The sequence below is a fragment of a genome, unplaced genomic scaffold (assembly GCF_019419815.1).
Source record: "Pyrus x bretschneideri cultivar Hongxiangsu unplaced genomic scaffold, Pyrus_bretschneideri_v1 Contig8, whole genome shotgun sequence".
NCBI classification, from domain to species: Eukaryota; Viridiplantae; Streptophyta; class Magnoliopsida; order Rosales; family Rosaceae; genus Pyrus; species Pyrus x bretschneideri.
In genome coordinates, this window is record NW_025999820.1 from 10,506,734 (window position 1) to 10,532,500 (window position 25,767).

A 25,767-nucleotide genomic window follows, 5' to 3' on the forward strand; every position below is an offset into this window, starting at 1 on the left:
ATCCCGATCGTGAGTTATGAAAAACATTAATTTATTCATACACACACATATTTTTTTTAACTGTCGGATCAAATGAATTTAAAATGATTAAAAGACAGAAATTAACAGAGGGTGTATGGAAAGTAGAAAATAGTGAATGTATAGCACCACCCATAAAAAATATTTTCAATAGATGGAGGCCGAGAAATTTGAACTTAAGAATTTTGAGTCAACGATAACACGTTTAACACAATAGGTTAAAGTGTTTCGCAATTATAAAAGCACTTAGATTAAAATTCTTAGGGCTCGTTTGGAAGCTCTTTCAAAATAATTGAAAGAGTTTTTAGTGAGAATATTATGGGTTCTAAAAGCACTTGAAGTGTTTCATGCAATAACTATTTCAAGTGTTTTTTTAAGGATTTACTCGCATTTTTATTAAGAATTGGTTTCAAAACCATTTCACCAGAAACACTTCCAATAAAAACGCTCAAAGAAGCGGATACTAGAGTTTGTGTGATTATAAAACAATGGTAAAGTGTAAGATCCTCTCCAGATCTCTTCCACTAAGAGCACCAGATCAAGTGATTCGGGCCTTTAAAATTTCATCGAACAACAAAAAATTATTATAGTTTTTAAAGGATCAAAACATGTGGGATGTTTGATGAAATTTTAAAAGGCCAAACTACTTGATTCGATAATCTTGGTGGAAGCGATCCAGTGAGAATGCCTTTCCTAGGAAAATGGCAACACTTTCTTAGGATCATTGGTTAAGATATTGAATTATCTTTCCGTACGTATAACATAAGAGTAATGTCCCTTTCAATTCTCTATATAGTTTACAATTGGGCACGTATTCACACTAGCAAACATAAGTGAACAAACAAAGTATGTTCAAAATTAAAACACTAAAATACAAATCAGAGAAGACGCGTCGTATTAAAAGGTATAGACTCTTCCTGTCATCCCATTTGGACCCATTGTGATTATTGACTTGCATATATACATACATTATATATCTACATGTGTGTGTGTACACACACTAGTGCATTTTATATACATGCATATCAATAATTATTAAATTATGCACATATATACATATCAATGATTATTTAGTTTACCTAGTATTACCCTATCAATAATATTACACAATTCAAAATTTGACTACAATACTTATTCAATACAACAGTTTTGCTCTCCAAAGGTTCTTATTTCGAGGAGCTATGAGAACTAAGTGCATATTAACCAGCATGTGTGGTCCAATATGCTAGTTTAGGGTATTGAGTTTTCACTCATGTGTTCCAGATTCGAAACTCTTTCTTCGCTTAAATTATTGTAATAGTTTTAAATCATCTGTCTCTCTTTAATAATAATAATAATTATAAAGTACATATTAACCACAATATTATAGTATAGATCCAAAATTTAAATTATTTGACAATTTAATAAAATAAACCATTAAAAAACGAATATTTAAAGCTTTTTAATCTAAATTAATATAATCTTAATGTTAATGTGCATTTGTCCCTCGTAAGTTCTCAAAACGAAGACCTCAAAACTCATCAAAACAATCATAAATCATCATCTAACTGTCAAATATAATTTACATGAATATATAAATTAGAAGAAATCTAATCGCCGAGATAGTGATTAAGTATTGAAGATGATTAGTATTAGTCAAAGTTATTCATAAAGAATAAAAAAAGTAATCTCCCAATAAAGGTTGCAATCATGCAAGATTATCAACTCTGCAACCTCAAGTCAAACTTACATTACAAGTAAAGTCAACATACAAATAAATTACATATATTTATTTCGAATAAAAATAAATTTGTAAATAAAATTATCAAATTAAACGATGTGTTGATTATAATGTTAAACGATAGGTTGTAAAACTTCTTTTAAACTAAAAACTGAAAGTCTCAATTCGAAATCCGCTAGAAAATGGAATCGTGGTGAATATTGGATCCAAATGGTATAATCCGAATTAGTATCACCATCGTCATTGGCTGGCCACTGCCTTTAAACAAATCCAAATTCCGCCCCAACATATTTTCGGATTTCAGGACTTTCTGACGCATCACAATTCTAGAGAGAGAAAGATAAGAGAAGAGAAGAGAAAGCCTGGCCGCTGCTGCTGCTGCTGCTTTGTGGACAGCTTTAATGGCGATCGCAACGCAATCCAATCACCAACGATAACCAGTAAATACCACTCTGATCGCTTGCGTTTTACAGTGCTACAGAGTTTCAGGACATGGGTCACCACCACCACCTTCACAACGCCAGCGATGGCGTCTCGCAGCGAGTCAACAGCCCGAGATTCTCGGGTGCAATGACTCGCCGAGCTCACTCGTTCAAGCGCAACCCCAACGCCAGCGCTGCTGCCGCCAACAATGGAAGTTCTCACAGCAGCAACATCGGAAGCAGCAGTAACACCAACGGCGGCAATGTCGGGTTCGTCGGCGAGTACGAGATTGATCTGCAGCTGAACTCGCCCAGATCTGAAATCGGTGGGAACCCGGTTCCGGCTGATGGGTTTGACTCGTTTTTGGAAAGGAAGCAGACCCACAACCATGTGAGCCAGAGAGTTACGGTGAGGGGGTTCCTGAGGAGGCCAATTGGATCTGTGGTGGTGGACTTGGGGTTGAGGGAGAAGAGGAAGCTTGGCCATTGGATGTTCTTTGCCTTTTGTGGGGTTTGTTTGTTTCTCGGGATTCTGAAGATTTGTGCTACTGGTTGGTTTGGATCTGCTATTGAAACTGCTAGGTCCAACCAGGTTGGCAAATTATTATGTTTCTGTAACATATGCTTGTATGTCGCAGCTAAGTTAGCTATAGCAGTTCGAATCCCCTTCCCTTAGCTCTGATTAGTTAGAATATCGTTCGAATAAAAAATATATATATATATACATGGTCGTATTGTTTATATGTATGTTTTCATATGTGTGTGCGCGTGCTTGAGTGAGTGAGTGCTTTCGATATTGTATGTGTTATGCGCGATGAGATTGTTTTAGGATGGATTGCATTTGTTCTATGTTAGATTTTTCGTGTATTTGTTCAAATTTTCCTAAGATGGTTTCTTCTAAATCTAGGATGGTTCCGACTCCATGAATCTTTTAAAACGGATGGATCAAAGCTCTCATGAATATGGATATAGGGATGGAGGAGGTCATGTTGAACAAACAATAATGATGGCGTCTCGTGTGAACCGTGTGGTTGTTGAAGAGAAAAGCGCTGAAGTAAGTCTTGAATCTTAAGTCTTGATCACATTCTTTTCGCTTTTTGCTCTCTTGTTTCCTGAAAGTAATTGAGGGTATGGAAATTGATTTCTGGTTCAGTACACAGGTATCTGGTCCCGACCAAACAGTGAGAATTTCAGTCAGTGCATTGAGTTGCCAAAAACTCATAAACGTATGTAACACATGCAACTAAATGACTTTACTCTTCTCTTCCTCTGTCTTTGTGCCTCTGTGTGTTTAGATTTGTGAGCTTTAGGTTTTCATTATCTTATGTCCTACTTGCATCTTTTGGCAGAGCTGGACGCAAAGACCAACGGTTACATTCTTATAAATGCTAATGGCGGCTTGAATCAGATGAGATTTGGGGTCTGGCTATTGTGCATTTTGATTATTCTACCGTTTTAAGATTTCATTGGTGTTAACTATAGTCTGATGCATTATATTTTAGAGTGCAGATCTGTGATATGGTTGCTGTTGCTAAGATTATGAAGGCAACGCTTGTCCTACCTTCACTTGATCACACTAACTACTGGGCTGATGAGAGGTTTGTTTATTTCCGTAGTTCTGAGTATATCATATAGTTGTTCAAGTTTCTTTATGCTCCAAATGATATGATTGCGTTCAAGTTTTCCTGGTGATATAATCTGAACCAATTACTTCATGTCTACTCACAGTGGTTTTAAAGATCTGTTCAATTGGCAACACTTCATTGAGACTCTAAAGGATGATATCCACATAGTAGAGACATTACCCCCTGCCTATGCTGGAATCGAGCCTTTCAACAAAACACTGATATCTTGGTCTAAGGTCAGAGTCCGTGCAAACTTATCTATCATACAGTAATGTTTATTACCTTAATATTGGCAGAGGAACATAGGTTGAGCATTCATTAGGGATGCTGTGCTATGTTCTAAAACCGATCCTGATTTTTGTTCAATGCACACGAATGGCTATACTTCACTGTAATTCCCAACGTATCTCATATCATTTATTACCATTTCTTAGATTAATTATTGCCAGCTGATTAGCTTGTGTTGCATTCATTTGTCCAGGCTAGTTATTATAAGTCAGAGGTTCTCCCACTGTTGAAGCAGCACAAAGTAATCTATTTCACTCATACGGATTCTCGAATTGCCAACAATGACCTCTCAATTTCCATTCAAAGGCTGAGGTGCCGTGTGAATTACAGGGCATTGAAGTATTCAGCTCCAATAGAAGAACTTGGAAGAACCTTGATTTCTAGAATGCGGAAAAATGGAGGCCCTTATCTTGCTCTTCATTTGAGGCAAGTGGTGTATAAGTTTTAACTTTAGTATCCGATGGACCATTTCACTCTTTTGGTGTGCATAAAGTTAGTGATCTTTCAGAGATGAAATGGTGATTCACGTTAAATATTTGTATTGATATATATAATGAATTTGCATTAGTAAAAGTAGGTTTTCGTTTGCTTTCTTTGATATGTAGGGTGATTGCAGCAACTTATTGTAAACTTATCTCCCGCTTATGTAAATTGTAATTTCTTCATCAGGTATGAGAAGGATATGCTTGCATTTACGGGCTGCAGTCATAGTTTGACAGCAGAGGAGGATGAAGAACTACGTAGAATGCGATACGAAGTCAACCACTGGAAGGAGAAAGAAATTAATGGGACAGAGAGAAGGTTGCTTGGGGGCTGCCCATTGACCCCAAGGGAGACTTCGCTTTTGCTCAGAGGGCTCGGATTTCCATCCAGTACCAGGATTTACTTGGTAGCTGGTGAAGCTTATGGGAATGGAAGTATGCAACATCTTGAGGATGAATTCCCGAACATATTTTCCCATTCCAATCTTGCTAAAGAGGAAGAGCTGAATCCATTCAGGAATCATCAGAACATGTTGGCTGGTATAGACTATGTTGTTGCCTTACAGAGTGATGTTTTTCTTTATACATATGACGGAAACATGGCAAAAGCAGTGCAAGGTCATAGGCGCTTTGAGAACTTTAAGAAGACCATTAATCCAGACAGGTAATTACATAACCTATTTTCTTACAACCCCTTTTAGCATGATTATTTTTCTTTTTCATTCATTACATTTTCGGCGTACATTAAGTTCCATTCCATTGGGGATGCAGGATGAATTTTGTAAAACTTGTCGATGACTTTGACGAAGGAAAAATCTCTTGGAACAAATTCAGTTCCAAGGTGAAAAAGCTTCACATCGACAGAGTTGGAGCTCCATATCCGAGAGAGGCTGGCGAGTTTCCAAAACTGGAGGAAAGCTTTTACGCAAATCCATATCCAGGCTGTATATGTGAAGCAAGAAGGAAAAAGTAGAGTGCGGTAACAGGTTTTGCATTAAATCACGGTATGAGATCAGCAGCGTGCAAGACATCAAGGCCTGTGCTGCCATTATTTCACGAATCAGCAAGGGAGTGGCAACCTTAAATTTCCAATTGCAAAGAGGAATCAGTAGGTTGGTTTGCAGCCTAATTTGGGGTTCAACACAGAAGTCATGTGTGTGTTCTCCCGAGCGACCACTGGAAAGTAAAGATTGATACGATGAACAGAAGACCTTGCCAGTGTACCACAGCAGTTAAGTTTACACTGTTGTTTTATTTTGCACTTAATTTTTCGTGCTTTTTCGTCCATAACATAGGGGGTTTCAAAAATTGATTGGGATACAAAGGGTTGATACTGAATTGAATGTATTACTTCAAGATTACAAAAATGTAATTCAAAGAATATCAATTTATAACAAGCTGCTTTTCCCTATCAAATTACTCATTCACTCGTCATGGATCGTTTTTCCAGCTGCAACTTGTGGAATTATCTTTTTTTGTCAGGGCTGGTCCAGAGATTTCGGGCACCAAGGTGGTCGGCTTGTAGGGCTTCTCTCAGGGCCGGGTTATGTCAAGTGGTTCACATTTTTTGGTCAATCCGAGTGTAACAATGTTTGATATACATTGCTAACTTTAACGATTGAATGTGCGTTGAAGAATTCCAAGAAATTAAACGGTGAATCTGAGTCGTTTACAAGTAACCTGAATGAAATTACCAATCCAATCATCCAAATTGATGCACGACTAGCAATTTTGATCAAACAGGTTTTCCAGTTGTAATTTGACATGAGATAATTGCTTGGAACATAAAATTACAAGCAGAAACAGCTTTCTTAAAATCCCCAAAATCTAAGAAAATGGTCCATAACAAGGACAGGAGAGGGATATAGAAACAGAAGCTGTCAAAAATGTGTGCTCCAAAACCGAACCAAAGTCCAAAAACATCAGACCAAAATTCCAGTGATCACTTAGGCTGTAAAATGGACTCAACCAGGTCCTGAAGAGGCGCAAGCTCCCCTTTGTCTATCAAGCGGAATTCCTGCATCACAACATGAAGAATGAACATCAAACAAATAGAATCGAAGCGAAGAACTTAAACTTACGAAAGAAAGGAGGTGGGGCAAAAGCTTACGCATGTGAAGAGAACGAAGTGCTTGAAGCAAGTGTTGAGATGAGCTTCTTCCTTCAAGCTCACAATTTTCTGGAAATGAGAATGGTAGATATGAGCGTAGACGCGAAACAGCCGCTTAAAAATGGTCTTGACGACATCTTGGAAATTGGACGGAAACGGTACTCCTGTAACACATTACAGCAGATAAGTTGATGAAGGGAGCTTCGTCAAAATTCAGGTCTAATTAACTTCAGAAAAGTTTTCCGCTTACCCAATCTTTGAGGAAAGATGGATTCCTCATCGAGCTGAACTTCGATCCAGTCCATTAGATACTCGACATATTTTGGAGCAGAGACCTCAATCGGTTTCTTGATGTTAACTCCATCAGCCCATCTGTACTCATACCTGTGAGAGTTTAACCAAACTTAGCATCAGGAAATATGTTCCCAAAAAATGCTTATCGAAGGAACTGATGTCGAATGGGGAGGATTGATCTGAGTTAACAAAATTATAAAAAGAATTTACTGGACGATCAAGAACTATACTTTGGCCCTGCAGACATAGTCGGACAACTGACCGGCGTGCAGAACTCCGTGAGAGTTCCATATAGAATGTTCACTTGGTTGAAAAAATCGACAGCTGCGGAAAAAGTTCAAGATTGAAAGAAGTTAAAATATAGTGCAATAACAATTTTCCCAGTGAATTTTGTATCGATACATAAACATGCACACATTAACAACATAAGAATTATGATGATCATATTGAAGAGTTCTTACTGTTTACTGCCAGCCATTCGTTTATATCTTCGCCGGGAGGCAGACGAACCGCCTCCCTCAGGTTGCCACTGCCTAAAGTAGCATCAATGTGTTTCTGAAGCTGGGCACCCTGCATTTATCAACGTATATATAAACATATTGCTTCCATCAGGAAAAAAAAAAAATCATGAAAAACCTTTGAGAAATAAAAAATTGAAAACTAGATTTTAATTTAAGATGAAGTTTAGAAAAATGTCTTATACAACATTAAAAATTGATTTTAGTCCCTACACTTTATTTAATGCCAGCATATGTGTTCAATGTCTCTTTATTTATGCCAGAATATGTATTCAATGTCTCTTTATTTATTTATAATTTTATGGTGTTCAAATTATAAATTTTAATTCTCATTATGGTAAGTAAATTATATAAGAAAATATTTTTGTAGAGATTTTTCGTTACACTTATGTTTTTGCATATTTTCTTATGTGTCACTAATTCATTACAATATATTTATGTACGAACATTTTGGCACACTAGGTTAGTATAATATGTTTAGGTACAGACATTTCGGTACACTAATTTAGTATAATATATTTAGGTATCGACATTTTGGTACACTAGTTTAGTATCATATATTTAGGTACGAAATTTTTCGGTACACTTATGTTTTTGCATATTTTCTCATGTGCCACTAATTCACTATAATATATTTAGGTATAGACATTTTGGTACACTAATTTAGTAAAATATATTATGATACAAAAGTTTAGCTACACTAATTAAAGGAAGTAAAATAAAGTTAATGAATTAAATGCATATAATAATTATAAAATTTTAATGTAATGATAATAAATAAGATTTTTATTAAATATTAAAACAAAAATATAATATAATGAATTTAAATTAAATACACATTAAAGGACTAAAACAATATCCAATATAACACCAGATTTTTATTGAACTTTAATCTAGAAGTAAGGAAACATGATTAGGGTTGGCTGAGGAATGTATGTACGTAATAAACCAACCTTACTGCCGGACGGAGCGCTCTTTTTCGGCCGGAATGTTTTCTGGTTTCTGCAGAATTATCAAAGATGTGATTCAGGGGAGGGACGAAAACAGAAAACACCAAATTCTAACAAACAAATTTTTATTGGTTTTTTTGTTTTTCTGATCCAAATTTCAGTGAGTAAACAGATAAAATTTTAAATTTTGATTGATCCCCATTTAGCAAAATCCTCTAGCAAAACAAAATATGACAAGAGTTATGGTGCAAAAGCATGCATCAAACATGACAGATATATCAAAATCGTCACAAAAACCCAAGAAAAAAGCCTGAGAAAAAAAAAAAATAGGGTTCTAGAGTTCATGATCCTGAATCCAATATAGTTTTGGATTTAAAAATTTGGGATCATTAGGTACAAACCTGCTTCCTAGGCCAAAGAGACTCATCTCGTCCCTTTCTAGATCTCTAGCTCTGCAGAACCCAAGGCGATAATTGAGGGACAATTCTAGGACAAAGAAGGAATATACACATAGAGACACACTATATATGAACGACATATTTATCTGTCTATATATATATATATATTCTCTCTCTGCTTGACCTTGCTAATGCCAGTCTGTCATTTATATCTCGTACGTAGAGAGAGAAAGGGTTTGTCTTCCTTTCTTTTCCATTTGGTTATCACCCTGCTAACCTGGCTCATTCTCCTTATTTCTTTCTATGTTATATAACACGGGAAATAATTTCCGTACATCTCTCTTTTCTTCTTCTGCAAATTATGCTTATTTTTTTGTCTTTAAAAAATAAATAAATAAAATAGTTAAAGAAAAATTAAAGAGACATAATAAACATGAGCATACGGAAATAGAAAAGAAGGGTCAGAAAATCATTTTCATGTTTAATGTAACACTAACTAAAAAGAATAATCTTTCTACTGCCCGAAAGAGGAAAGACAAATAAGATAATGACTGCTGAGGTGGCAATTTGATAATTAAAGAAAGATGTGTGAAGAGTTATGTGTAAGCATGTTAATGCACGATTTTGTCAATCGTTGATACAAGATAATTGTAGAAGAGTCTTCACATGCATCAAAACTCGAGGGAATTTTTTTTCGAACCCATATAATCTTTTTCTATACACACCATAAACTTAAAATGTGAATTGACCTTTTTACTCTGTTGTATTATTATGATTATGAGATGAAGTGAACAATAAAACTAAAATTTATTAATAAATTCATACCCAATAATCAAACCCTTTCCATCGCGCAATCTTTCTCCTATGTTCTATTCTAGTTGAAATCCAGCTATCTCATAGAGAAAAATAAGCTCTTTTTTACGCATATATGTTGATTTTGAAATTTTGGATCCTCCTATTAAAGTATGAAGCGATTTATGCAAATTTTTTTTTGTTTTTTGAATTATTTGTTTAGGGTTTATGAGTGTATTGCCTGCAAAAATAGAAAAAACTTTGTTAGCCCAATTCCGTGTGCAAAACAAAAGAAAAAATCGATCCATCCACAAGCTTTTGCCTTGACAAAGAGGGGGTTTATGTTGAAATTAAGGTTCTAGCCCAGCGATGGGACCCCAAGAGGAGAGGACGGCTTGCTTAACATGGCCATGCAAGACAACCTGAGATTTATTGAGAGCAACACTGTAGAGAGTGATGGAGACTCCATCAAAAGCAAGTGTCTGGTGTTGGTAATGTCCTTTCTGTCATCTTCCTGTAAACTTAAAGGATGAATTAATTAATTCTCACAAATTCTAATTAATTTCTATTTCTATTAATCATGAAGAATTGAAAAGAAAGTCAATGAACCTGTTGGAAGGAGGAACATGTTCTTTGACTTTGGGTTTTTATCTTTTAAATGGGTCTAGAGAAAATTTACATATTAAATTGGATTTGTAAGGAGAATTTAGGTAGTTAAATTGAGTTTAAGAAGATGTTAATAGTTTAATTAAAATAATATAGCACAGAGAGTGAGTTGGGCGTAGAATAAGGTTATTGATTCAAATAAAATTTCTCAAAATTAATTAAAAAGAACTTAAGTAGACGATAGAATCATGTTTATATCTTAATCATAGGGACTTTGATTTCAATGATTGGGAATTTAGCATAATTAAAGAGGATCATCCTCGGTGATTAGTGTTAGATATGATTCATTAGAAAGTGAAACAAATAGAGGGAAAGATAACGGACCGTATTCAGCATTAGGATCTGTGCTAGTGATTAGGTTTGTGACAAAACTTTTCTTTTTGAAGGACGGGGATTTGAATTTGTGTGTAGCAAGACCGAAATACTACATGATTAATTAGGTTAATTTGTGTTCAAACTCAAGAGAAAGACTTTCATGGTAACATAACACATGTACAGTGTCACGGTAACGTAATGTGATAGTAAAATAAAGATATGTAAAATGTGTAAGTTTTTATACAAATATTTTTGTTTTACTAGCACAAAATAACACATGACTAACTCGTATTATGTAAATTATTCTCTTACTGAAGAGTGGGACCAAGAAAGTGATAATACGATATGCATCTTTGCTGTATACGAACTGGCAAAATTAATATGTTACATATTCGACGAATTTAATTTGTCCAATCAAGTTGAGTTGGAGATGGACCATGTTTTATAAATCAATTGTTTATGTATAAACTACTTGGTCTTAAATATAAATAGGATTGTATTATTGTTTGGAGTGGAAGCTTTGATTTCGATGTTGATCTATCATCCCACCAACACCTTGGGGTCATTTTTTATGGGAAGTGTTATTGACACTTCAAAAATCTCATTCTACACTCTTCACAAGTGTATTTTTTTTTCCAAATATAGAAAGTTTGGAGTGTAGAATGAGATTTTTGGAGTGCCAATAACAATTCCCTTTTTTATTAGACAAATAATAACCTTAATTGTGGGATTAGATTAGTGACAAGTCTCTAGAGAAATGCAAATGAAACTATGTCATAACTGAAACTCTTCATCCACTTTCTGTCACCTCATGATTTTAGCACAATGTTTTATAATGTTAGCACGGAAATTAACGTTAAATTGTGAGATGACAGAGAATCCGTGACCATGGAGAGTCTCACTTTGAGAGAATCTCCTTAGCATTTCTCAAGTCTCTGCCATCCAAATGTCAAATTGATGTTGAAAAACCTATGGGATTTATAGCTTTAGTGATAATAATATTGAGAAATGATAAATACACGTCATTTTTAGCTTTCTATACATTCTTGTTTATTTATGTTTGTTTTGTTAATTTATTTGATTTACTTAATTTGATGGCTAGAAATAAAGAATGGTGTGAGAGGCTAAAAATTGTGTGTAAAAATCACCTCCCATTACAATTATAATATTTGGATATAGAAAAGTGACCTTAACATTGTAGGTGGATTCTACCTACATTAGAGAGTGTGTCTTACCACTTATGGGTGTCCAAATAACATAACCGTAATATCTACCTGCTTTGATTATCAACTTCAATTCCGATTTTTCACTCATCTTTTGAAATTTCTGCTTGTATTATAATATGTGCATTAATTATATTAAGTGCCGTACTTTTTGAAAAACGATAAGATATCTATATTAAACAATGGGGATAAGGATTTGAACACAGAACTTTAGATGTAAGAATGAAGATTCTTAATCAACTGATTTACAAATCACTTATAATACTAAAGAACATTGAATTAATGATATAATTTTGTACATGAGGTAAACACTCACTACGACTAGATTTTAAAAGTTTACTAAAAACACGTATCGTTCCATTTCAAAAGCAAATTAATGAACATGAGCTTCATCAAGAAAAAAAGTAACAATATTAACGGACTTTTGGGTAGTTGACACTTGCCGCCAAACTCACCCACCGCTCTTGTTGCGCGTGGCTTGGGGGGGGGGGGGGGGGGGGGGGGGGGAGGAGGGGAGGGGGGGGGGGAGGGGAGGGGGGGGGGGCGGCGCAGTGTAACGGCGGCTATGGCTGAAGTTGCGGCGATTCGTGCAGCATTATTGGTTTGTCTGGAATTGGGTTATGAGGAAGTGGAAATTGAGTCTGATTCTCAGGTGATAATTAGTATGATTAATGGGAAATATGTGGTGGATGCGACTTTGGAATGCTATATTAATGGGAAATATGTGGTGTTGGTGGGGTTTGGGTTTGTCAAGCGGAATGGAAATGTCGCTGCTCATGTTGTAGCCTTATACGTTGCCTCACATGTAGGTGCCTTCCGTTGGGACGTTGTTGGTCTGAAATTTTTATTTAATGTTCTTGCTGAAGACGTAAACATTCCTATTAGAATTTAATAAAGTTTGCCTTTCAACAAAAAAAAAAAAAAAAACTCACCCACCACTCTTGGCCTTCCTTGCAGTTGGCTCCGTTCATCCCATCGTCATCGTCACATTCCGCCATTTTCTCGCATGTGTTCAAATCCCTAGTTTCTCCTCATGCGCTCCTCTTTTTATTTTTGTACATTGATTCTTTTTTGTATTATTCAATCGGAGAAAAGGGGAAGAGTGCAGAAGAAGAAAATGACAGTATAAATAAACAGTTTTGTACGAATTCAAATAACCTTAATTCAACATTGTAAGAGAGTGATTTTTTGATGTGGGTGTATTGATTGGTAATTTATGAAATTAAGTTAAGTTGTGAACTTGATGTTTCTTTCTTGGAAAGTTCCTGAGGAAAGTGATTGAAAAGTGCCAATAAAGTTTTTTTTTTTCTTTAACAACCATAGCGCCTTTTGATGTAGAAAAGAAGGGAGATGGAAAATGTGATTTTGAATTTTTGATCGATAACCGTCGTGCAAAATTGGATTTGGCATGAAATTTTGGTTAATCTGCATAAGTTAAGCCCAGATTGATGGCTTAATTATGCTACTGATTGAAGTCTTCTTGATAAAGAAACTACATGGTGTAATTAATTCACGTGTTATATTGTGTGTAAGCTATAGTAAATAGTTGATGGAAATTAGGTATAGTACTATATAAAGATACCTGTGTTATTAAACGAGTGGATTAGTAACACTATGTGGTGGTGAGGCGAAATCGGAACTTGGATATAATCCATAAAGAAATTTAAACCATACAAATATTAGTTGAGGTGAACATTGAGAGTGTATGGTTGAGGTCAACACTTTGTTCATTTCATCGTTCGGGTTTAATTGTGCCGTAGCTCTGTAATTCTGATTCAGTAGTTGATCGTTGGATGCACTGCATTGCTGATATCGATCCTAAAGTTGTTCGACCCGACTTGTTTCTTGCTTCAAATTATACAAGATATGTGAAGAAACATGCATTTATTCATCTTCAGATGCAAATAAGAACAGGGTTTCAAATAAATGGGGCATTTCGCCTTTAAGAATAAGCCCACACAACTATACTTCTAGTACAAGCATACAAAAATCGAGCATATTACTCTTCTACAACAAATCCAGAAACTGCCACTAAAAGGAAACCGAAATGAGAGAGCTTAACTACTAATTAGTACCACCAAGAACACCCTTCAGCTTCTTGATCTGAGCAACATGGAGGAAAGTAGTCCGCGCTATCAGTTCCGTTGCTAAATCGTTTTTAAACAGCGCAAAGTCCAGAATCTGCAGCCCTGGGCTTGGACTACTGAAGCTAGCAAATGCAAGGGCTGGAGTCTCACCTCCATTCACTTGGAAGTGCAATAACCCCTGAGGGAAAACCATAATATCACCCTTCTCAAGAGTTTGTAGATAAACTGTGTTCGCCAAGGAAACAAAGCCGGCACAGATTGTCCCTTCGATGACAATCAGGACTTCCGAAGCTCCAGGGTGTGTGTGTGGAATGAGACGACTCCACCAACAGCCAGGTCTAGATGCGTGAGCAAAATGCCAAGGCCGTTGACACCAGGGAACTGAGCAGCAAATGCCTGGGTGAGTGCAGCTTTGATGACGTTTGTGGTGTTGCCAGCAAAATCTAGGCCTGAGAAAACAAAGTCATCCACTTTAACTTTTGCAAGAGTAGCCTGCAGGGCCGTCGGGCACTGTGAGGTCTGCAACACAGAAGTCCTGCACAGCTGCATTGGAGGAGGAGGAGAGGAGAAAAATGTGAAGAAGATAGGAAAAAGCATTGTTACAAAGCGCAACAGTGAAGCCTTTTTCTTGATAAGAAATTTGGGATCATATACACACACAGTGGGATAATGTAAATATCTTGAGCTCATATTGCAATTGATTGTTCGGAATATGCCCATTAGGGTTCACATGTATTATATTTTGAAATTATACGATGAGGCATAGGACAGATTTCAAGCCGTGAAGCATGTGAGTATGATATTTTTCTCAGATGACAAGAAGAAGCCTCTTTTTGTTTTTGACGATACAGTAACAGCAACAATATGATATGCAGAAAACTATTGACTTCCTGTTATTCGAGTTCCCAAATCTTTCACCGTTTCAAGTAAATCCCATCCCGATAGTACTATAAAAATTTGGTGTTCCACAGAACGAAAACTAGTTTTTTTCAGCCTGTTATATATAATTATCAACTATAGATTACCTAACATATTTTGCAACTGTTTCTCTAAACAATCAATACATTAACGAGATATAGACGTATTTCGTGTTTTGTGAACTTATATATCTTATCTACTTAGAGGGTCCAAGGTTGTGTCCTAAGATTTGAAGTCCATCGACAGAGTCCGAAAATGGTGAGCAGATTGTGGGCCTTGAGAAAATGGACGGGATTGGGGGGGGGGGGGGGGGGGGGGGGGGGGAGGAACATAAGAAGACAGTTTTCGAATTCTGTCTTGTTTTGTGTATCAAAACTGTAAAATTTTTCTCCGGTTCACCTTATCGTGCAATTTTCAATGAATAAGGTACGCTAGTGTTCTTGTTTTTTGATTGAAAATTAAGCATGTTACCTCAATAATATAGAAATAATATAAAAAGAACGAATTTTGTTTGAAAGATGCATATATTGCCTTCAACATAATTGCTGCTACATTGGTCAGACTGAAGCAGTATAATGCTTCTGAAAGCGTGCAAGAATCACCCTAAACAGAACTCTTTTACTCTCAATCACAACGAGAAAACAAAGGGACATGGAATAACCCCAGAAGACGGGGGATGAAAAGAAAGAGACATTCTAATTGGTACCACCAAGAACACCCTTAAGCTTCTTTATCTGCGCAGCGTCGAGGAAGGTAGTCTGCGCTATCAATTCAGTAGGTAAGTCGTTTTGGAACAGTGCAAAGTCCAGAATCTGCAGACCGGGGCTTGGACTACTGAAGCTAACAAATGCAAGGGCTGGAGTTTTATCTCCATTCACTTGGAAGTGCAGTAGACCTTGAGGGAACACCATAATGTCACCTTTTTTAAGAGTTTTCAGATAAACCGTGTTAGCTGAGGAAACAAACCCGGCAATTATTGTTCCTTGAGCAACAAGTAGGACTTCAGAAGCCCCGGGGTGAGTGTGAAATGGGATGACTCCACCCACAGCTAGGTCTAGGCGCGCGAGTGAAATGCCGAGGCCATTCACACCGGGAAATTGAGCAGCAAAAGCAGGGGTGACTGCAGCTTTGATGATATTCGTGGTGTTGCCAGGAATGCCTAGGCCAGAGTACACGAAATCATCTACCGTAACTTTAGCAGGCTTTTTGCAAGAGTAGCCAGCAGGGCCCTCCGGAGCTTTGTAGTTTGCGACGCAGAAGTCTTGCACGGAAGCAAGGGAGGAGGAGAGGAGGAGAGAAAATGTGAAGAAGATAGGGAAAATCATCTTCAAGGATCGTTTGGTTATTTTTTCGGTTTTAGCCTTCTGTTTTGAGGTATTTCTTGATAAGGAAATTAGGACTGTATATATAGAGGGATAACGTGAATTTCTTGAGCCATTTGCAATTGGTTGTTTGGAATGTGCCCATGAAGGATTCACATGTGCAGTAATATTATAACGTAACGTATACGACCGAGGGAAGCGACAGATTTCAAACTGTGATGCATGTGATTAAGATATTTTCTTCATATAACAACAAGAAGCCTCTTTTTGCTTTTGAAAAATGCAGTAACAGCAAGATATCATGTACACAAAATCTACCGACCTACTGTCAACTCCTACTGTTAATTTTTAAGTTTCCAAATCTTTTGTAGTTTAATTAATAGTACGGGCTGATTTGGTATTGCTGTGCTTTAAAAAAAAACTGTTTCTGCTGTGCTGTGAGAATAAGCAGCAGAGTGTTTGGTAAGCTGAGTTTTGCAGCTTTGTGTTTTTGACTTTTTTTAACCCAAAACTGTGAAAAAAAACTGAAGCTGAATGTTTACCAAACATAAAAAGCTCCTAATTTTTTTTATAGCTATTTTTTTCAGAATCGCCACCAAACTAGGGCGTAGTATCATAAGAATTTTTTTTTCGTGTTCCACTAAACGAATATCAGCTTTTCCGACTGCGTTCTATAACGCTAGCTATATCAATCAAGCAAAAGCAGCACAGCCAACTACATTGCAGATTGGCAATCAAATTGAGGTACTCAAAGACTTTAGCTTGCTCAAGCGCGTACAGCCAGCTCATATATGCAAAGGTTTAATTTAGTCCGAAATGTTTCTACGTCAATCTTTGCCATTGTGACTTGAGAATGTAAGATTGGAAACAACAAGGAGTGTCCAAAAATGGTGCAGAAGATTGTGGTCCTTGAGTCAGGGGGAGGCATAAGAAGACATCTTGACAGCTAAAAGGGGGCAGGAAAATGGGAAATGTGTGGATATCAGAAGTTCCCCGTCTCGCAGGGTTCTTGGATTTCATTATTGGGAAGTCTGGAAAGTCTTTTCAAATTCTGTCTCTTTGTATATATATATAGTAACTGTAATAATTTTTTACATTTCACCTTATCATTACAATATCAGTCAATGCAGATTAACCATACATATTGCAGATTGCATATATATCATACTAATCTCAAAGTAAACCCTAGTACTTGGGTGTCACCGGGAGTATATCCTTGTGTGAAAAAAATGAAAAAAAAATGGCAAAATAAAAAAGCGAAATGAACAGGACTGACCTAAAATTGAACAGCAGCATCCAACGTGCATATAACAAAATGTGAGGAAAAGTTAAACAATCAGGTTACGACGTTAAAACCAGACAAGCATCTCAAATCAGGGCATATATATGGAATGAACTACTCTTGATTTAATCCAAGGCTCAAGTTGTTTTAGGTAGAGAGACTTCATTTAGCCATCTCATCAATCAGGTAGTGTAATCCCTCCAACCAGTAGCCACCGGTTTACGCCGATTGCTCGTTGAGATTGTGTTACCTTCTTATACATTGTTATCCACTAAATATCAAAGTTTTTAGGCTCCGCTTTTAAATAAATTTGCTGCAAACTTATGCCTAGTTAAGTTGGCTAGACTGATATGCCCCTATTTCTGCACCCGATTTCGAATTCCACTCCCATAGTTTAGAATAGGGTGTCAATTTTTTTTTATTGACGTATATTCATGATCATCTCATGTGATTTCGTCTATATATGATTAGAATGAATTAATTATCTAATGCAATTTTTCACTAGAAAGTGATCAGTCTTGACAGAATCTTATGCTACATAATCAAGATGCCGTGAACTCATGGTTTAATACCAATGTAGAAACACACCTAAATGACGTTAACTTCAATTTCATTGCTGTTAGTAATGAGGTTATTCCTGGTTCCTTGGGAGGGTATGTCTTGCCTGTAATGAAGTATCTACAAAAAGTCCTCCACGATTAAAACTTAACGGTATTAAGGTGACAACTGTTTTGCCCGGAAATGCCTTACAATCTTCCTATCCGCCTTTGAGTGGTGCGTTCACATCAGAACAAGCAGTGCTAAGAGTGGCATTCTTTCATTTTTATCCGCGAAAGGACCACCCCTTGTGATCAATGTGTATCCTTACTTCGCCTATGCATCAGACCCTACGAATCTACTCTTGGTCTCTGCACAACGCAACTAGCCCCGTGGTTGGGTCGTGAGCTGTTACAACCTGTTTGATGCCATAGTGGATGCTTTATTCACGGCAATGGAGAAAGCTGGAGGGGGTGATGTCAGTGCTGTGGTGGCGGAGAGTGGTTGGCCTTCGGATGGAATTGGAAATTTCACCACTCCAAAACTTGCTGGCTGGGACATGTAACATGAATTTTGTGAAGAACAGAACCTCGAAACAGGGACACCAAAAAAACTTGGTGCTTACGTTAGAGGGTACATTTTTGCCATGTTCAATGAGAATCAGAAACCTAGTGGTTCTTCAAAAAAAAAGTAACCTAGTGGCGTGGAGCAACATTTTTGACTTTGTTATCCTAACAAGCAACCTGTTAACCTTTAAGAAAACTTATGTATCCATCATGTAATTAATAAAGAGAGTGCATGATCTTGAAATTTCTCTTAAACTTTTTCCAATTAGGGAGGATAATTGAACTGGTGTGCGCAGGGGAACCGCAAAGCCCCGGCCAACTAGCACCTACTACCGGACTAGCCACAGGGATCAAACTCATTACATATATATATATATATATATATATATATATATTCTCCTCACCATTTCAATTTTTTAAGGGAATAGTACGAGATATTCGTTGATACGGCGAATGAAGAAGCAAAAAGAGGGATGTTGTGCATTTATTCAGACCTGGATAAATATCGTCATCGGGATTCTTATCATGATAGATTTAATTGTATTGATTAGAAAATCATTAAGTATAAATGCAAAAACTTGAAATTTATGGAAGGACTGAAAGAAATTTACGAGGGCAGTCTTGTTCATTGTTAAAGCAATCAAAGAAAAAGATATACCCGTGCACTCCAAGAATCAACTCCTGAATCATGTATTGGTCTTTAATTCTTATAACTTTGTCTTTATTCAGTGTATCTGCTGCTGTAAATTGCTTGAGTTTAAAGATTTAATCCCTGCGGGGTCAAAATTTGTAATTATAAAGTCTCTTCTCTCTGAGATAAAAAATATTCACAAAAATTCTCAGCCATTTCAATTGCGCTCAGTGATCAGAAAGTGATGGCAGTACTGCATTGGATTGCACTCATTTTATCCTTTGTAGCAACCGTCCACAACCATATAGGCCTCGTCGAAGCTTCGCCCAACATAGGTGTTTGCTATGGAATGATAGGAAATGACCTGCCTTCTGCACCAGAAGTGGTTAATCTCTACAAAACTTACGGTATTGGGAAGATGAGGCTCTTTGATCCCAACCCCTCAGCACTCCAAGCACTGAGAGGGAGACAAATCAATGTCACGCTAGGCAATTGTAACGAAGACTTACCAAATTTAGCTGTTAGTCAAGATGCTGTGAACTCATGGTTTGCATCCAATGTAGAGCCTTACTTAAATGATATCATCTTCAACTACATTTCAGTTGGTAACGAGGTTATTCCTGGTGCCTTGGGTGACTATGTTTTGACGGTAATGCTTTCTCTACAGAACATCCTAGATGAAAAAAATTTGGCCGGTATTAAGGTCACCACAGTTGTGCCAGGGTCTGCCTTGGGAGTTTCATACCCACCTTCGAGTGGTGAGTTTACGTCCGAGGTAAGTAGTATTATGGGTGGCATTGTTCCATTTTTAGCGCAACTATCTTCACCCCTTATGATCAACGTGTACCCTTACTTTGCCTATGCATCAGACCCTGCAAACATTCGGTTAGACTACGCTCAGTTTACTGCGACAAGTCCCGTGGTTCAGGATGGGAGTTTGAGCTATTATAACATGTTTGATGCTATAGTTGATGCATTTTTGGCAGCAATGGAGAAAATAGGAGGTGTTGGGGCTAATGTGGTGGTGTCTGAGAGCGGTTGGCCTTCAGATGGGAACGGAAATTTCACCACTCCAGAACTTGCTGCGACATATAACAAGAACTACATGAACCACATAACGTCGATGGCAGGGACACCGAAAAGACCTGGTGCTTACATTGAAGGGTACATGTTCGCCATGTTCAATGAGAATCAGAAACCTAATGGTGTGGAGCAACATTTTGGACTTTTTCATCCTAACATGCAACCTGTTTATCCTGTCTTTTAATTCATAAATTAGATATTATCCAAGATCAGGTTATGCATCTTTCTATTCTTTCTTTTATATATTAATTATAAAGATTTAGTTTAACATATTTTGTGATTATAAGATGACTGAATATATTTGCGATTATTCAGTTTGACTCACTATTTATTTAAGAAAATCGGTGAACACTCTTTTTAGCCTCTCACACTTAAAGTGTGACCCTTTTTCATCTCGTTTTAGTTTTCTGTAGCTTAGCTTGCATGTTTTATCAGTTCAGTTACATTTAGGAGCTCTATGGCTTGAATGTAAATGCACATACAATATTTCCTTAGGATCTTTGCATCGATGTGAACATTTCGAGTAGGATTTTGGAGTTACTTTGTCATCCCAGAAACCCCTCGAGTGGCATCTTAAGAGTCTGTAGTACATCTGTTGCTGAGCCAATTTTTCTATATCATGCCTCGTATTTGAGGTTCCTCAGTTGCTATTTCTTTATATCGTTGATTTTCAACACCGTCGCCATGATTCAAACTATACATTTGATACTTATCCCTTACTAGATTGTGATTGATTAGAGGGAGGTGGAGTGACATATGAGTAATTCAAATTGGAAGCATTGTAGTGCTCATGCAATTTTCAGCGCATAAGATGGATGAACACTACCGGTCTTATTTCTTGATTGACACTCATTCGAGCGAGACGGTAACCATTCTTCAACCACAACATGGAGCTCTATTTACATTGCACCAACTCTAGCTTAGGGTTGCAAAATCCTGCCTCTATCTAAATTTCAGTTTCAATAATGTGATTGGAAATCACAAAATCTGTGGATTTTACATTTCTTTATTGTGTTATTTATAATTAAGTCGTCCCGATTTAGGGTTTGCTCATTAAGTTGAGTGTCTTTTGAGAGTGGCAACGGTTTTAAGGAATGTTTGTTCCAATAATTATACAATTAAGAAAATACATTCAAATTATGAGAATGGATATGCTAAACATAGAACCATATCAAGGTCGGATTTAGTAAACATTCTGATATACTAAACATAAAATATTATCATGTTTTTTTTTTTTTTAAACAAACGATATTATCTACACTAAGGAGGTGGAAAAGTGGCTAAGCCTTATAATATGCTAGCAATAATGTGGTTCAAATTTGCCTTTGACGAGAATTGAACCTAAGACTTCTCATTTACAAGTGAAAAGAAATATCACTAGGCCTTAGTACTAAATGGCTAATTTTAAGTTTTACATACTAACATTAAATTACAGTTCCCAACGATTACACTAATATACAACATTGTCCTATATGGGAAAAAAAAAACTCTACAGCCGAGCAAGGCCAGAACCTACTTCTCACACTTAAATCATGGTCACTGCTCTCATATGAAATGGCACCGGCCACCATTACACCAAACCTAATCTACAAAATACGAACACGACGAATCTGATGTCATATGGATGGCTATCTGGAGAGTTTCGTCGACAGACCTTTGAGTAGCTTCCATTACACCAACCCTAATCCTTTATTAAAATTTGTTTCTAGGGTCTTTCTCAAGATTATCCTAATAATCATAGCGTTTACTCTAATCTATTTTAGTTTGATGTAGGAGATGATGTTCCAGGGCGACGGTTGTGTGTCATATGCCAGATGATAGAAGGCAATCCGCATTCATTCCTTGTGGGCATCTGGTTTGTTGCCAGCGCTGTACGTAATGCATTAGCTAAAAGTTCCTATTTTACCAAAGTGCCCTATTTGCCAGCAAGAAATTCTCGTTGCGGCGCGAATATATATGAATCTTAGCATCAATTTGCATTTCTTAGGGTTTAGTGTTAGAGTTCCTTAAGTTTCGGTCATTTTCCGCCTCATGAAGTAAATACTCTTGTTTTGTGTATTTATCCTTAAGTTTCGGTAATTTTCCCCCTCATGAAGTAAATACTCTTGTTTTGTGTATTTACCTTCTCTAGTTGCATCACTTTCTTTGATCTCATGGGCTATAAGCGTAACAAAATAGCACTGATGATTGCTAGTTTTGGGACCAGTTTTGAACGATGCAAGGAGCCTTCCTACAAACATATTTCAAAACATAGGCAGTTAACTTAATTCATATCAGATGTATGAATGTAAACTTATGCAAGTTTACACATATGATATGGCACTCGATCTATCGGTTAAATATCAGAAGGTAATGGCAGTTTCGCAATGGATAATGCTCATTCTCTAGCTCGTAGCAGCCATTCAAATCCATATAGGCGTCGTTGAAGCTTAAACTCTTCAAAGCGTATGGTATTGGCAAAATAAGGTTGTTCAATCCCAATCCAAAAGCACTCAACGCACTGACTGGGTCAATAAATCGATTAGTAGGGGAGCGGGGAAGACAATTAGGAGAAAGAAAAATAGGAAGGGTAGTTAACATTCCCAATTTGAAAGCTTAGACGTCTAGTCTAAATATATACAATGATTTGTAAAGAAGGAAAATACACCTTATCTCTCACAATTCTCAACAATTCACCCATATACCAAAGGAATTAATTACCAGCTAGGGAGATTACATTTTTAAATGTACATCTCTCTAATAGCGGTGGGACTGGCTTGCTTTGGTGGGTCTCTCTTTATTAGAGACATGGTTCAAATGTAGTTTACACAATGAGGTTTCTTTAGAATTGTTAGGATTATAGGATGAATTGATGTCATAGAATCACGTTTGCTAGAGAATATGCTGTTAATTAAGGTGATAAGTACGAGAGTAATAGACTCTCTGTAAGTTTCTATGTAATTTCAAAAATCTATTCACTGAAAGCCTTCCTTCTTCTTCTATATTTCTTTGGCCCCCTTAACAAGCATCACCCTACACCAAATAATCTGTCACGTTCTTTCTCGTTTAGGTTTAGGGTTAAGGCCATGGCTCATCTTGTATAAGCAAACCCTGACGAAAACCACTGCCAATGCCATCGCCGGAGCAAGTTTTAATCTTCCTAGTCTCCAAACTCGCCCGACAGCCCCATTTTGGGCGTTGCCCTAGGGTATGCCGCGGTGCGCACCTTGCTCAAATTGAGCTCCTACTCCTCGGTCCTACCCAAGGTCCGTATCGCTCCCTCCGTAAAAATTTCTGATCTCCGGTCAAGCCTCGCGTTTGATCAATCCGACCAGTCCACTGCAAAGCTCGCCGTCTTCCGTGGCACCGTTGAAGCCAAGTCTGCCTTGGACGACAGCAAATGGAATATCTTTAAAAAGTCTGATGTACTCGTCTCACGAGGAGCAATAGATAGAGCCGTCATTGTTCGGAGAACTCAAACGGTACGTTTTTGTTTCTTGTCACTGTAGTCTGTCTGTAGTCTTTTTGGACGAAACTGAATTGGAAATTGAATTTTTGTGAAGTGTGTATTTAACGAATGGATGGCCCTTTTCGGATGGTGGGATTTTCGAGCGTATTGGAGGGCACTTTGGAGAGCTTTGACAGATCCAGGATCAAGCTCCTTACGAAAGGTGCTCAAATTATGTATTTTCATTATTTTCTGTGAATTTTGTTGCTTATATAATTCATTTGACCACATACAAAAAAGAAAAAACAAAAAACAAAAAAAAAAAGAGAAAAAGAACATGAATGGTAATTTTGAATCATATTTGTGTAGGTTCCTTTCATTCTTGTTGAAGGCGGTGGTCGCGGAAAAAAACCGATTTCCGATTTTGTTGTTGTAAATGTGCATAGATCAAGGCAGCCGTTACCTCTCACTACAGTTTATCGACGCTTGCACCCTGTTATCGCTTTCTCCTTCTCCCTGTTCATTCTTCGAGGCACTTTATGGCCGTGACGAGTGCCAAGTGAGTTTTGCAATTCTTCTTTCTCATTGTTTTAGGCGTCCAAAGTATCATTTTCTTAATGTATAACCCGAACCCTATCTTTTTCGTCTCTAGCATAGGGCTACATACTAATATAGAGAGAGTGCCCATGTGGGTTCCACAAAAAATATAGCCTTAGCTAAAGGAGTTGCCTGCTATATTTAGCAAGCATGGTAGCCCTTAGCTCATTGATAGCCCGTTTGCTAGAGACGGGTCCTATCGATCATAGCTGGAGATGGTCTTATCATCCGAGTTAATGTTTTTAACTTCACTAACTCTTGTAATGTGATATTTTGTTTGTTTGTTTTGCTTCTGGTTTTGAAGGGTGGAGTGCTCAAGGAAGAGGAGATTCTTCGTTTGGGAAAGGAAATTAGTGCTATTGGTCTCTACAGTTTCAAAAACGGACTGCTGGAAGTCAAGTCCTGCAAGGATCTTCCCTATTTTCTGTAAGTGGATTTTGTTCTCAGCACTTTCTTTTGAATCTGTACTTTGATGTGTGCATTATAACTGATGTATCTTTTGCAGCTCTAGGATGTCTAAGGAACAGATGGTTGTAGATCTTGCATTACGTACAAAAAAATTGTTCTGGAGTGGGATTGTTCTTGGTTCAATGCCAATTGGCCTCCTTGGCTATTCTGCTGTCAGGTGCAAATATATCCTCTTGTTCCTTCACATTCAACCAATGATTAAAAAATTGTTGATATGCCATTCAGTACTACGGTATGGTGATATTCTTCTTCACTTAGAAGTGAGAGGTCTTAGGTTTGAATCTCGTGGATGACAAATTCAATACCAAATTAGACTGCTCATTGTGTGGCGTAGCCGAACTCCTCCTCCCTTTAGTGTAAAAATATCAATGTGCTAAAAAAAAGTGTCGATATATACTCGATAGGGGGCGAAGCACTATCTTTCCTAGATTTCTCTGAAATTTCGGAGATATTTTAGTAATATTAGCAATGTGAGTTATAATTATCTCGATGGATAATTCACAATTTAGATATTTGAGAAATTCCGTGATACAAGTTTTGATAAAAAATAAATTAGATTTTCATACCTCATTTTTCTCTTTCTCATTAATTGAACTTTTTTCATTAAGGTGGTTTGACTTTTGTTCACATCATTATTTGAATATTAATTTTTTTTTCATATCAACATTATTATTATTATTATTATTTTAGTAAAATCAACATTATTAATTTTAGAACTAAATAACTTATTAGTCATTTCCAAATATATCCTTTTAGTATTTTTTTTTTCCATATATTTTTATTTTAAATTTGTATCCATTTTTTTGCTGAATAGAACCATGTTTATTACATGTATTTATTTATTTTATGTTTGAAAATGTATCAATGGTTATTTCTTAAAATATATTAATAACTATGTGGGTACATTATTTGTTTGCTAGAACTATGTGAAAAACAAACAATATTACTCTATTATTGATTTTTGAGTAATTATGATAGTTTAATAATATTGTTTAAATTTGTCTAAAGTTAACTTTTGTTGGGATATT

General features: G+C 36.8%; 5 protein-coding genes and 2 pseudogenes across 5 annotated transcripts in view; 4 read left to right on the plus strand and 3 right to left on the minus strand.

Moving 5' to 3' along the window:
* The first annotated feature begins 2,074 nt into the window (after positions 1-2,074).
* On the plus strand, positions 2,075-5,700 carry LOC103929726 (O-fucosyltransferase 35). The gene is made up of 9 exons (XM_009338953.3): positions 2,075-2,752; positions 3,068-3,214; positions 3,314-3,386; positions 3,510-3,580; positions 3,670-3,758; positions 3,889-4,021; positions 4,267-4,499; positions 4,743-5,219; positions 5,327-5,700. The coding sequence occupies exons 1-9, from the start codon at positions 2,231-2,233 to the stop codon at positions 5,526-5,528; spliced, it is 1,947 nt and encodes a 648-aa protein (XP_009337228.2). The 5' UTR covers positions 2,075-2,230; the 3' UTR covers positions 5,529-5,700.
* A 471-nt stretch (positions 5,701-6,171) lies between these two features.
* On the minus strand, positions 6,172-9,061 carry LOC103929727 (MOB kinase activator-like 1A). The gene is made up of 7 exons (XM_018643118.2): positions 8,829-9,061; positions 8,431-8,479; positions 7,421-7,529; positions 7,190-7,283; positions 6,916-7,049; positions 6,666-6,829; positions 6,172-6,572 (listed from the first exon to the last, which is right to left on the minus strand). Exons 1-7 carry the CDS (start codon positions 8,963-8,965, stop codon positions 6,498-6,500), a joined length of 762 nt encoding a protein of 253 aa, XP_018498634.2. The 5' UTR covers positions 8,966-9,061; the 3' UTR covers positions 6,172-6,497.
* Positions 9,062-13,585: 4,524 nt separating this feature from the next.
* LOC103951933 lies at positions 13,586-15,099 on the minus strand (annotated as a pseudogene).
* Positions 15,100-15,331: 232 nt separating this feature from the next.
* On the minus strand, positions 15,332-16,272 carry LOC103951934 (auxin-binding protein ABP19a). The gene has a single exon (XM_009363422.3). The coding sequence runs from the start codon at positions 16,149-16,151 to the stop codon at positions 15,522-15,524; it is 630 nt and encodes a 209-aa protein (XP_009361697.1). The 5' UTR covers positions 16,152-16,272; the 3' UTR covers positions 15,332-15,521.
* Positions 16,273-17,961: 1,689 nt separating this feature from the next.
* On the plus strand, positions 17,962-18,724 carry LOC125473028 (annotated as a pseudogene).
* A 684-nt stretch (positions 18,725-19,408) lies between these two features.
* LOC103929734 (probable glucan endo-1,3-beta-glucosidase BG4) lies at positions 19,409-20,431 on the plus strand. Its single transcript, XM_009338961.3, has one exon. The coding sequence runs from the start codon at positions 19,409-19,411 to the stop codon at positions 20,429-20,431; it is 1,023 nt and encodes a 340-aa protein (XP_009337236.2).
* A 2,626-nt stretch (positions 20,432-23,057) lies between these two features.
* Positions 23,058-25,767, plus strand: part of LOC103929735 (E3 ubiquitin-protein ligase SPL2-like) — a 7,553-nt gene continuing 4,843 nt past the window's right edge. Inside the window, exons 1-6 of the mRNA XM_048575247.1 lie at positions 23,058-23,062; positions 23,411-23,708; positions 23,790-23,897; positions 24,044-24,106; positions 24,576-24,697; positions 24,777-24,896. Of these exons, the coding sequence (XP_048431204.1) occupies positions 23,058-23,062; positions 23,411-23,708; positions 23,790-23,897; positions 24,044-24,106; positions 24,576-24,697; positions 24,777-24,896 (716 nt within the window). The remainder of the gene's footprint in view (positions 23,063-23,410; positions 23,709-23,789; positions 23,898-24,043; positions 24,107-24,575; positions 24,698-24,776; positions 24,897-25,767) is intronic.

Bases quoted from the DNA above. Each gene is read 5' to 3' on its own strand.
- LOC103929726 (XM_009338953.3), top strand. From the start codon at position 2,231: ATGGGTCACCACCACCACCTTCACAACGCCAGCGATGGCGTCTCGCAG. The intron at 2,753-3,067 runs GTTGGCAAATTA...TTCTAAATCTAG, and splicing joins AAACTGCTAGGTCCAACCAG to GATGGTTCCGACTCCATGAA. The intron at 3,387-3,509 runs GTATGTAACACA...ATCTTTTGGCAG, and splicing joins GTTGCCAAAAACTCATAAAC to AGCTGGACGCAAAGACCAAC.
- LOC103929727 (XM_018643118.2), bottom strand. From the start codon at position 8,965: ATGTCGTTCATATATAGTGTGTCTCTATGTGTATATTCCTTCTTTGTC. The intron at 7,284-7,420 runs GTAAGAACTCTT...CTTTTTCCGCAG, and splicing joins CGAATGGCTGGCAGTAAACA to CTGTCGATTTTTTCAACCAA. The intron at 7,050-7,189 runs GTATAGTTCTTG...AAACTCTCACAG, and splicing joins ACTATGTCTGCAGGGCCAAA to GTATGAGTACAGATGGGCTG.
- LOC103929734 (XM_009338961.3), top strand. From the start codon at position 19,409: ATGGCAGTACTGCATTGGATTGCACTCATTTTATCCTTTGTAGCAACC.
- LOC103951934 (XM_009363422.3), bottom strand. From the start codon at position 16,151: ATGATTTTCCCTATCTTCTTCACATTTTCTCTCCTCCTCTCCTCCTCC.